At 35.9% G+C, this 12,584-nt stretch overlaps 1 protein-coding gene across 1 annotated transcript; it reads right to left on the bottom strand.

Annotated features, from left to right (window-relative positions):
• Positions 1-573: 573 nt before the first annotated feature.
• On the bottom strand, positions 574-7,714 carry LOC149566114 (uncharacterized). Its single transcript, XM_089819544.1, has 7 exons — positions 5,882-7,714; positions 5,504-5,576; positions 5,110-5,213; positions 3,715-4,643; positions 3,513-3,602; positions 1,187-1,867; positions 574-1,002 (listed from the first exon to the last, which is right to left on the bottom strand). Exons 3-7 carry the CDS (start codon positions 5,177-5,179, stop codon positions 850-852), a joined length of 1,923 nt encoding a protein of 640 aa, XP_089675670.1. The 5' UTR covers positions 5,180-5,213; positions 5,504-5,576; positions 5,882-7,714; the 3' UTR covers positions 574-849.
• Between the last annotated feature and the right edge of the window lie 4,870 nt (positions 7,715-12,584).

The following is a 12,584-nucleotide window of genomic DNA, read 5'->3' on the forward strand; positions in this document are numbered from 1 at the left end:
AACAATTCTTATGTTCAAGCACTGCCTATTGTTTATCTTTATGCACTTCTAGATATTCAAAGTTTGACTGCAAATTTTTCCCACGTGTGCTTCGCTCAATGCATGCATATTCTTATTACGAAAGCTTCAAATATTGACAAGGGCCACAATGGAAGGATGGAGGGGGAAAATCCTAGAAAGTGGGGATCTAGTTATAGAATTAAACAGAGTCAAATGGTGTTGCGCTTCAAATTCCTTGGCTATTTATCCATACAAATGAAGATGAGTGCAAGAACGTAGAATTAAATATTAGACATGGCATTTACTTGAAAACGGGAAGTTGAATAGTGGGAGGAAATGGAACTTGGGATGGCAAGACGAGCAAGGATAAGGTGGATGAAATGTCTGAAAACATTGAATCAAAGTAGTTGATATCCATAACTCATAGGATGTTACCAGAGAACAAAATTTATCTTTATATTGCACATTAACCAGGATAAAACAATTTTGCAACGTTAACAGGAACTATTATTGCATATATTGCTCTCTCTACAAAAAGTCATTTTACAAAGAATGGATATATTCTTAACTCTATTTTATAGATCCGCAGAGTATGTTAGTCCCAAAAGAAGAGCTATCTTATTGTAGCCCTTCTGAAACAATTCCTCTCTCATCAATGTTGAGAGACAAATATGATGAGAGACAAATATGAGGACTTTTCTACAAAATTATGTTCTCAGGAAGTTTGTATAAGATTCGGGCACTTGCCTTTCAAATGCCAGTTAATTTCCTGCTATGTATAATATGCTATTACAACAAAATCACGGGTTACTCAAAGAATGTGGTCAATACAAAAGAATACAATAATGTTTAACATTGCAGGCAGCAAGTCTCATTATTGTTGAAGCCACGGTCAGTGTCAAAAGAATTACTATGCGTCATTCTTGACACAATTGCAGAATGCACTACGGGAAAATGCTGTCTTTGCTTGCCTTGGAAATAGCCATTCAAAGCTTCCAGATTCTGCAAACAAGAGAACAGACAAAGATAAAAAAACAAGTTTCAATATTGAAAATCTACTCCAAAAAACCTCATTTAGTAGTCAGTCTTGAATTGAATGCAGTATTTTTATGGTGCTCGAAATATCTACAACAGCATTGACCTATTTGGAAATATATTAGAATAACCAACCTTTAAGGATCTTTACCTGCTCGTAGAAATCATTGATTTCCTTATCTGTCAAGGGCTCCACTTTCGCATATTTATCCCACCCAAGAAACTGCATAAAGGCAATTTCTTCCTCTTCAGAGGAACCCATAAAAGAAATACATTTCATGGGATCTGAAGGAACGGGTTCATCCATGTCCTTAGCATCAGAGTTACATTTTTCGGGCTTTACACTAATCCCGACACTGTTTATCTCATCACTGTCTATTTCCGACCCTAAAATTACTTTTGAGTCATAAAGAAGACTGTTAGTAGAATTGTTTGTTTTTACATCAGTTACAGACTCAAGCACCAAACGGCTCTTTACATCCAATTGATTAGCTTTGTTTACAGCTGATAAGGATGAATCTTTGTTCCTGGTGACTGGCAGTAAATTCTGAGTGTCCCTCTTCCTCAGAGATTCAAAAAACACATTTTTTTCTTGGAGCCACAATTTCTTTTCATCAATAGCAAAATTATTGTTTACCATTTTTGATCCTGTTGATGTTGATAATGCTTTATCCTTCATGTCATTCCTTACTTTAGCATGTTCAGTATACTGAGCTCTTCTAGATGCTTGAACAGAAAGTGTGTGGTTGGAAGATGTCACATGCTGTTTACTTTTCATACTAGATGGCACTGTTTCCAACTTTGACTTCAGCATTTGAGATGAGCAACGGCCCTGAAATATAGAAATCTACTTGTAAGTAATTTGAAATGAAAGTAGGCATAATTGCTTCTAAAAGTGCTACCGCAGATATACAAAACAAGCTAGACATAACAATTGAAGAGATCCTATTTGTCCATAATCTTTGCCCCAAGTTAAGAAAAGTAATAGAATGTAGCAGAAAAAAAAACAACATTATATACATAGAGAAGTAGCATTATATAGACAGGTTTCAGATAAACTGTTTGTCAAGCTTAGGAGAACTAATTTTATCTCAATGTGAGAAAAAACACCTAAAATACGAGAAGCAAATATCTACTTTTCTGATCAAATGACTTAATAGTACAATAGCAAATATTGCTCTTCTGATTGATGCTATAAACTGTTGCAGATATAGAGCAACTAGTAAGATGATTACCTTGCAAATTGATAATGTTGGAAGCTTTAGGTATATATGTCATGCTATGTACCGTATTCTACATATTACAGAGTGCCCGCACAGATTTCACTTGTTATCACAGTAATCATTCTTAATTGAACAAGCTCAAGATTCTATATTTTAGGCAGGTATGAATCACTATGAATTTGTCTTTCACCCTACCTCAAATGCTTCAAGGAATCAAAATATATCTGACAGGATTGCTGAACTTAAGGGAACTCAATAAGTATGAAAATTGAACGCAATCGAGGTATGTTTCTCCTGCAACAGGAAAGTAACCCTCATGGGATATAGCAAGAGAACTTTTAGTCCACATACGACCAAGTAGTATTAGCTAAGAAACTCTTAGGAATTTGTCGTCTTGCATCTGCGCTACCATGTAGCAAGCTTTTGAAGGAAGGTTCTCTCACGTTGAATTTCATGTCAGCTACCTAGTTCCAAAATCTTGACAAGTTGCTTGGCCTTCCCTCTTCAACATTTTGAAATTTTTCCACTAGCAGTTATAACATCTTTAGAAGATTCACAATCTTGTAACTTACAGTGTCTTTTAAGCAAGTTGATCTCTCATAATGATTGTACCTCAGTATTTTTTGTCAGATATGTTCGATTCAATTATATTGTCTATCCTTATATGAAGGTAGTAGGGACTCAGTTTCATTGTTTGTGACTTCCCAACATTGAAAGACATTGATAGATAAATAGAGACATTAGATCTTGTCAGGACCTTACAAGACCAAAATGACATTTCATATCATGTTTAGCCTCTAAAATTATGCAAGTAACATTGAAAATTTTGAATGATAATAATCTCATTTCTTCAATACACAGCTAATCAGTGTACTGGTAATACTCTCTAGTGTTTAACTACCTGAGCAATTACTCTCTTGAAAGTTTTTTTAATTGTATATATGGCATATCTTTGACAGTTCACATGAAAAGATTTCTTATTTATGGAAGCACTTTATCTCATCAGTCCAGATGTAACAAGAGGGCTTCAAATTTAAGTTATCAAAATTAAGAAAATCAAACAAATGTTAAAAATACCTTTGAATGTTCAAAATCTTAAAATAAAAACCATGCATTATTATAGAATACAATAACAATAAGTAACACATGTCAATACTTTTGCATTTCCTCTATATTTATCAAAGAAAATTTTGTTACAAGAACATCATATTCTGTTCATACAATAAGGAGAAGAAAATTGGCTAGAATGCACACCATGAATTTTGTTGTTGAACGTATGACAGGAATTAGTTGCTTTGACTGCTTGAATGCTAGTTCCTCCAACTTTTGAGTCTCAGAGATGACCTGAAGTGGGATATCAATCAACATCCAATGCAGGCAGTAAATCACATCTTGAGATGTTTAATACTAAAAATGTAATCACAATTAAACACTGAATGAAGAATTTTTTACTAACCTTCGAAGAAGTACGAATCCGAGGAGTGCTTTTCAATAATGTATCTGCCATGTTAGGCCCACCTATAGATGCAGAAAAAGGTGCCGCAGATGTAATTGAGCTACTAGGGGAAATGATTTGAGCGGAGGAAGAGAGATCATTGTTTCCTAACAAACCCGTTTTTGAAACATCTGCTAGGACAGAAACCCAACCATCAGATCCAAAACCAGATATCCCACTCCCAGTAATACCGTTAGCCAACCCACCTGGGTGACTAAATCCCAGTGAAGGTCTGACTGATTGCAGCATTCCAGTTTTTCCTTGCCCTGTATTCCGCTGATTGAAACTATAATTGCCACTTTTCTTTTCTGTACCAAGAGATGGGAAACTCCTCTCAAAATCTGCCTTTTGTTTGATACTTGCATAGCTGCTATCATAGGAAGGCATTGACAATATGCCAAATTCTCCTTCAGAATCCATTGATACATTCTTCAAATTCTTTTTTGTCCTGAGTCTGCTCGTTGATTCTGAATATGAGCCTTGGTATGATGTGTTATATTGCCTCTGGCATCTGTCACTTTCATCTTTATTTGATTTTTTGTCCCTACCATCTCTGTTTAGTTCATTTATTCTACATATACTCTGTTGTTCCAGCCATTCAGAGCCATTAAGTTTCAGACCGCAAGAAGGCTTGAGTCCATCATATGCATTAAAAGAAGACTTTTGGTTGATGCCAGCGAAAACTCTTTGATCTATAAGGGGATCCTTATTACTATTGCTGCAATCAATTTTAGTTCTGCTTGAACCCCTGGCTGTTTTAGAATATCTTGGAAATGCTCCATTGCTTAAGGCTGGATTTCTAGGAGTCTTTTGCTCAATAAGGCTGGGTCCAGAATTTTGTGCTTGGACTACAGGTCTGTTTCTGGATAGGATTTGAACCTGACTGGGATCTAGAACAATGAAAACGGAAATCACAGTTTCAATGCACTTCATAATGTATCACAGATCATCAAACTGCTTTAGCATTGCAAAACTACAGACAACACTTTCTTTTTGTCACAGATGTCATATTATATGGGTAATACGCCAATCTATTCATATTAAATTCTATTGTTTTTGAAAATAGAAGCATATGCCCAAGAAAAGCCTATGGTAAAATTTCAGACAAAAAGCAAATAAGAACATTCACTGAAATCATATTAACACTAAACAAAGGTTAAAATTCCAGAGATTCCAATAGACAGGCATGTCAAACAGCAAAAGCTCCAATTCCTTTAGAAAATGTAATCTTAAAACATTGCATAGAGAAGATCGGAACCAAACATTTATCTTGTCATTTTGGAGTTTTAGATTTATAAAGAAAGTTTGTCTTTTCTTAAGTAGTTAACGATTGTATTTCCAACAGCTACAACTAACCTTTGCCATTTGATCTTGCACTGAGTCCTTTAAGCCACTCTGGAACCAGTGCAGGCACATTTGTCTCCATATCACATCTCACCGACTTATTTTTGAACTCAAAACTGCAAGAAATTAACAAAGTCAATTTATTGGTTTTTTATCTGTAATCTTCACCCGTCCTGATTCTCCAGTCCATGTCCAAATCCCATACACATGAAGCATTTTAGATACAACACAAGAACTAAAGTGGAAATGTATTATATTGTGTACTCGTGATATATAAGGTCTGCTCTGGTTACCCATCTATGCAGTAAAAACTGTATTTAGATGAAGCAAAAAGCATTAGAAGTATTCTACTCTAACCAGCAATGTTTTCCCAAAAAGAGCAAAGTTTAATAGGAAAACAACTAACCTTAGAACCTATATATAGCTGTCAGTCCTTTAAATTACCATAGACCCAGTGCAGGATCACTTCTGTGCAAGCTCTAAAAGCATACAAACCCAAAGTCATCAACATAGTATATAGTTTATAACTAAAACTTCAATACAAACCAATAAAAGTCCAAAATCTATAAATCTAAAATCTTTCATGGACAACACAAGAAATTGGATATTCTGTGACACTAGAAGTTTAGAGATGTGCAAATTTATGATGATTTTCCAATGACAATATGAATTTTGTTTGTTAGAAACAAAGGCCTTAAAAAACAAGCTGCATTTTTACCAACTAGGTCGAAGACTCTTACCAAACTCTTTTAACATGTTAAGGTGTAAAATTACAGCGACTAACCTGAGTTATTTGTTGATCCAGGCAGTTCTCTAAGCCATTCCCAACCTCTGTGCAAGATCAGTTCTGTTCAAATTAGACATCCCTACCTTCCACCTGGCTTCAAATTGCAAAGTCTTCTCAGTCTTCCTCCAACCCAGACATATACCTCTTGGTTGCTTAAAAAAAACAATTAAACCAGTCTTTGAGTATCCTTATAATTCAAGGTCATCTGCATTCATATGCTTGCGCTTATTCGGATACAATCAGCTCTGATACTCTGATTTTCTTGTTCTCATCCACACCACACAACCCCCTCACAAATAATTTAAAGCAAATAACTCAAGAAACAAGGGCTTCTAAAATATCCAAGTCAACAATACAGCCGCGCGCGACCAGAATATAATCTTCCACAACCCCAATTCGGAGCTCCTTTCCAAAGTTGTCCGTATTTCAACCTTTCAATCACCAAAAGTCTGGGACAGTACTTTTGCATCCTTAAACCCAGAAACTCAAAATAATAATTCAGAGCCCTTAAATGCCCGAAAGTCGAAAACGAGACTTGGTAACCTCACACTAAAACTTTGCTCATAATGTTAAAAAATAACAAGATGTCAGATACTGTTCAATTGCTCTAATTGTCTGACGCGCCCAACCCCTAGAAACGCTGCGTCTCAATCATTCGATTCTGAAGTATAAGCACCCCACTTAAATTGTCCACATACTGATAACTTTGAAATGGGACTTGGATGTCCTTGAAACCCCAAATCACGAACAATAGCAATTGCAAATTTTCGAATTTATCTCCAAACAATGTCAACCCTAGAAGGAATTCTGAAATAAGCTTTAGGTCTCCACAAATCACCAGGTCATGAACAAATAATAGACTTAGCCTTCAATGCAATTCATGTGCAACTTTCCTATTTCTCTAATCTCCGTGTTTAAAACTTGGGTATTCATTAAAACTTCGTGAACAAAGCTTGTAATTAAACATCCAAAGACCGAATATGAAGGATACCTCCTGATCAAATCCCTCGAATTGGTCTTGAGAGCGTATAGTCTCCAATTTATTCTAACTTTCTATTTTATGCCCAAAACTCATAAATCCCGCATTCCAATAATTCAAACTGAAAAACTTCCAATTAAGATCTGGGTCTCTTTAAGGTCTCCTTACATCTTCCAAGTCATGAAACTAGCTTTCAATGCACAAAAATTGCCCTAATTCTCTGCTGCCTACCTCAGACCTATAAACTCTTCGCTCCAATTGTCGAAATAGAAACCATTTCTGCAAATACACCAAAAATAACCATTGTGCGTCCTTAATTTCCTGAAAAAGGCATGACAAAGGGTCAAGTGGGCGATTAAATTATCTGAAAAAACGCCAAAATGATAACTGAGATACCCGTTAACTTCACGCGAAATAATCCAAAACAATGCATCCCACCCGAATACCACCGTGAAGAACAATTCCCAATCAACGCTCTGAATTTAATAAACCCTAAACCAACAACAAGAATTTCGGAACTCTCAGTACTCAACCGATCCTGACAGAACACTGCCATGCAATTTCAGTTTTTCAACAGATTTAAACAACTTCTATATAAATTTATTTCGCTCTCTCAATTTAGTTTGAAGAACAAATACTCTCTAAATTTATGCCCGGTGATTTCTTTGCTTTGACATGCAATTGCATTTTTTTAAAATAAACCAATCATGCGAAAAATTTGAACAAAGGAAATCGATGAGAAACCGAGCGTTATTTGCCTTCAATATGTTCTGTTCTTCGTTTGTCCCAGGTGGCTTTTCTGCCAACTTCAAATTTAGAACATTGCCAGCGCCAAAAATTAAAAAAACGCATAATTCCGCAAACACCACTAAATTTAGACCTAGACTCCAACTTAAAGCTTCTCGAGTGTATAATTAACCTAAGCTCTAAATTAAGAAACTTCGGGTATACTAGCAGTTGTACGTTTATGTACGTGCAACAATTAGTGAATAGGAATGATTTGTGTAATTGAATGGAAGGAAATAAATAATTATTATGGTTAAATTTAGAATTATAATTAGATTAAGTTTTCAATTTAACATAATATTTAATTAGGGTTAGAGTTAAGTTTGAGGTTATGTTTCAAGTTGGACAAGATTAGAATTAGGATTATGATTCAAATATATCTTAAATTTTTAATATCACTTGGGATTAAGGCTATGGTACACAAACATTTCTTAAAATTAATTACATAGTGTAGGATTAGAGTTAACTTGTTTATGTTTCAAATATATTATGATTCAATTTGGTTCTTTGTAAGTATTAGAGTTACCTAGGTTCAAAGTTTAATGTATTGGAGAAGATTTTTAAAAGTATCAAAAACTCATTTTTTAAAGGGAAGGGTTCAATTTTTAAGTATGATTTAATAAAGTTTAATGATAGGTAAATGGTTAATTTATTAAGATAGATGGATTTATATTTTTAGTAGGTGAATACAATTTTTAATCCATAGACAAAATTGAATTAAGTTGGAATTAACATTATGTTTAAGGTTTAAGTCATAGTCAAGGTCACATTGTAGCTACATGATTAAAGTTTGGATTAAGGTTTAGCCTAGGGTTAAGGGTCTAGGAAAATGATTATGGTTAGAATTGATATTATGATTATAGTTAGGATTGAGATTATGGTTATAGTGAGGATTTACATAATGGATAGTTCAAAAAGTTGTGAAATATAATGATCCTAGAATACATTATTAAAATATAAGTAAATAAATGTTTATATTATGTATTATGTTGGAATTAAAATAAATTTATTTATTTTAAACGAATAAATAATTATGAATTTTTTTAAAATAAAAAGAAATATAAATTAATTTACATATATGAAAAATATTTTAAAATTTTAAATCTTTTTTATTTTAAAAAATTAAACTATAATTATAAAACTAAAACCTAGATACAAATAAAATCTCTCTATTTATAAAAGGTATGTAAATAATATTTAATTTCATGCATTTCATTTGTATCTTAATACTTACTATATTAAGGAAAAATAGAAATAATCTAAAAAAATAGAAATAAATTTGTATAACATATATTTTAATTTTTCTTCTTGTTTGTAAATCATTTCAAATTTTAAAATTATACAAAGTTCTATTTCTATTTTTCAAAATGAGTCAACATAAATTGAAAACTAAAAAACTAAAATCTAAACTTAAATGTTAACTTTCTATATTTATTCAAAAAAATAAGAAGTATTCCTATTTTATTTTAAGTTTTTGCATACATATCATTTCGAAGTATAATTGATATGAAGACAATTATTCTATATTTTTATTGTTTGCATGGCAGGGCCTGGGATTTCTTCTCCGTTGGTGAGAATAGATGGTTCTTCTCCAACTATGCATGCAATGCGATCTGAATCGTTTTATTCAGGGGAGAGCTCCAAGTTGAAAAAAGTTAATGGTTGTTTTTCGCTTAGCCATGATCGCCCTGTTCTGGTTATTCCTCCAATGGCTGTAATGGAGGACATTGATTATTGGACCAAGCATGCTTTGATATGCAAATTTTTTGGAATCCGGATTTCCCTATCCGCTCTTGAGGCATGGATCCGCCGCTCTTGGCAGGTGGAAGGCGATATGGAGATTATGTTGGCAGGGAATAGTTATTTTTTTGTTGTATTCTCTTGCATGTCTGATCGTGATCGTGTTTTTGAAGGAGACCCTTATTTCTACAACCATGTGGGGTTATTTGTCAAACCTTGGCATTCAAGTTTTAATTCTGCTGAGGATCTCCCTTCAACAGTGCCAGTTTGGGTTCGCTTGCCTCGTCTTCCCTTGGAATTTTGGCGTGAAGACATCCTTCGACAAATTGCTGCTTTGTTGGGGAAGCCGGCTGCGATCGCACATCAATCCCTCGATAAAAAGGTTATTTCTTATGCTAGAATTTGTGTTGAAATTAATTTGAATAACCCATTACTAGATTCTTTGGAATTTTGTCTGGGGGATTCTTCTTGGGTGCAACAGTTAGATTATGAATCCCTACCTTTTCATTGCCGAATTTGTCATGAGTATGGTCATTTACTGCGGCAGTGCCCCCGTAACTCAAGTTTCAAAGGAGTGGATCGTTCTACAACTGGCAATGCTGGTGGTTTGGCAGATACTACAGGGAAAGGACAGTCTCAAATGGTTAATACTACCAAGGGGATGAATCCACAAGATGCTACAGGTAAGGGTAAGGCTCAAATGCAGGATAAGGATGGATTTACCTTTGTTCACCCTCGAGCTAAGGGACGTGGTCAAAAGAGACCTTTGAAAGAAAGATTATCTGATTCAGGTTTTAACCGCTTTGAGGTGCTGGATAGTATGGTTCTAGAGGAGGGTATTCCTCCTCCTATCTCTTCTGATCCAGTTTGCCTAGATGAGAGATCTGTTCCTAATGATGCTTGTGGGGCATCTCAAGTTGTAGTATATCAGAACTGTGAGGTTCCTGTAGCTCCTGTGATAGAGGCTCTGGTGACTCCTGCAGTGTTGGAAGATAATGATGTTGTTTTGGTTGACTTGGTTAAGGATGTGCTACCATCAAGTAAGGGCAAGGGATCTCCTCTCCCCTTGGGGTTGCTGCCTCGACCCTTTAAGCGGGCTTCTTCTACTCCCCCTCTAAGGAGTGGGCGCAAAACAGACCAAGAGAAGATTAAACTCACAGGAGATATATTGATTGAGTCTGGTTCAGTGAAACCTTTGGATTCTCATTTTCCCAATTCTACCCAATGATGATTATTCTCTCATGGAATGTAAGGGGGTTGAATAGCATCCCTAGACAAAAGGCTATTCATAACTTGGTGGTTGATCATAGTCCTGATGTTTTTTGTATCCAAGAGACTAAGCTCTCTGTGGAGTCTATGGTCCAACATGCCTCTAGTATTTGGTCTTGTGGCCAATGCCAGTGTGTTGGGGCAACAGGCAGTGCTGGTGGTTTAGCTATATTTTGGGATCCTCAAAAAATTTCTCCTCTTGGCTGGATGTCTTCTCGCTCAGCTCTCTCTATGGTAGCTTCTGCTCTAGACTCAAGAGAGGTAATCATGGTTACTAATGTGTATGCACCTGTTGATCTTGTGGGAAAGGAGGAACTTTGGGAACATATTCAATATGTTAGAAATTGTCATCCTTATCATCCTTGGGTGTTAGCAGGGGACTTCAATTCAGTTTTAAGTCTGGAAGAGAAGCATGGTGGTTTGGCTAGATTGGGGCCTTCTTCTGCTCTTCTTCGGCAACACATATCTCTTTTGCATCTCTCTGATGTTAAGCCTTCTAATGGCCTCTATACCTAGAATAATCGCAGGACTGGTGTTGCTGCTATCTCAGAACGTCTGGATAGATTTCTTGTTTCTTGCTTCTAGCTTAGTGGTACCCTTACTATCTCTTCAAAAATCCTTGATTGGAGGGGTTCAGATCATTGGCCAATCAAATTTTCTGCTATAGGGGCTTATGTTCCAAAGCATCCTCCTTTTAAGTTCTAGTTGATGTGGCTTCGTGACTCCTCTCTTCATGATTTTGTTTTTTGTTGGTGGAAAGATGGTGCTCCTGCATATGGTACTGCAATGTTCTCATTTTCTAAAAGGCTTCAATATGTTAAAAGGCAACTCAAGATATGGAATAGGGAATGCTTTGGGAACCTTCACATTATGAAGAGGCTTGCTCAAGAAAATCTTGATGTCATCACAAGGGAGATTAGAGATCGAGGTTTCTCAGAGGATCTTGGCCAGGCTGAATCCCTTGCTTCTAGAGCTCTAGAAGAATGGGAACTTTGAGAGGAAATTTTTTGGAAGCAAAAGGCTCGAGTTGATTGGCTCCAGGAAGGTGATCGAAACACTGCCTTTTTCCATAAAACAGTGCAATCTCACCGGAATCAGAGCACTATCTCTTCTTTGGTTAATTCTCAAGGTATCCAATTCAATTCCTTGCCAGCTTTGTTCTAGGAGGCTATTTCGTACTTCTCTACCCTCTTCTCTGAGGACTCTCCTCCTACTGATAATGAAGAAAATATTATTTTTTCTTGTATTCCTTCCCTTATCACTCAGGAAATGAATGATTATCTCATGCGTCCTATCTCTTTGGAAGAGCTGGAGGAGGTGGTCTTTGGCATGCCTAAGGGGAAGGCTCCTGGTCCTGATGGCTTTCCAGTTGAATTCTTTCAAGAATTTTGGGACATCATTAATCATGATTTGTTGGAGGTGGTTAAAGAATCCTATGCTAGCAAGCAGATGCTTCGAGCTTTGAACTCTACATTCTTGACTCTTATTCCTAAGAGAGAGGGTGCTAATCAATTGGAGTTTTTTAGACCAAATGCCTTATGTAATGTGGTTTAAAAAGTTATTACTAAGCTGATTGCTGAGAGACTGAAAAGGTGGCTTTCCATTATTATTTCAGAAGAACAAGGTGGTTTTGTTGCTGGCAGACAAATTTTGGATGGGGTGGTTATTGCTACTGAGGCTATTCACTCTATGGCTACTTCAAGGGAGAGAGCCATGTTTGTTAAGCTGGATATGGCTAAGGCCTACGATAGAGTTAAATGGAGCTTCCTAAGGAGTATTCTTCTTTCTTTTGGATTTAGCTCTGACTGGGTGAGTTGGATTATGAGTTGTGTTACTTCTGCCTCTTTTTCTGTTCTTATTAATGGTCAACCTTCACAACTATTTGGTGCTTCTAGAGGCCTCCGCCAGGGTGACCCTCTCTCCCCA

This window comes from Cupressus sempervirens, chromosome 3 (genome assembly GCF_028749045.1).
Source record: "Cupressus sempervirens isolate cs-2001-9-10 chromosome 3, ASM2874904v1, whole genome shotgun sequence".
Lineage (NCBI taxonomy): Eukaryota > Viridiplantae > Streptophyta > Pinopsida > Cupressales > Cupressaceae > Cupressus > Cupressus sempervirens.

Bases quoted from the DNA above. Each gene is read 5' to 3' on its own strand.
- LOC149566114 (XM_089819544.1), bottom strand. From the start codon at position 5,179: ATGGAGACAAATGTGCCTGCACTGGTTCCAGAGTGGCTTAAAGGACTC. The intron at 4,644-5,109 runs GTTAGTTGTAGC...TCATTGTTCTAG, and splicing joins TGCAAGATCAAATGGCAAAG to ATCCCAGTCAGGTTCAAATC. The intron at 3,603-3,714 runs GTTAGTAAAAAA...ATCCCACTTCAG, and splicing joins GGATTCGTACTTCTTCGAAG to GTCATCTCTGAGACTCAAAA.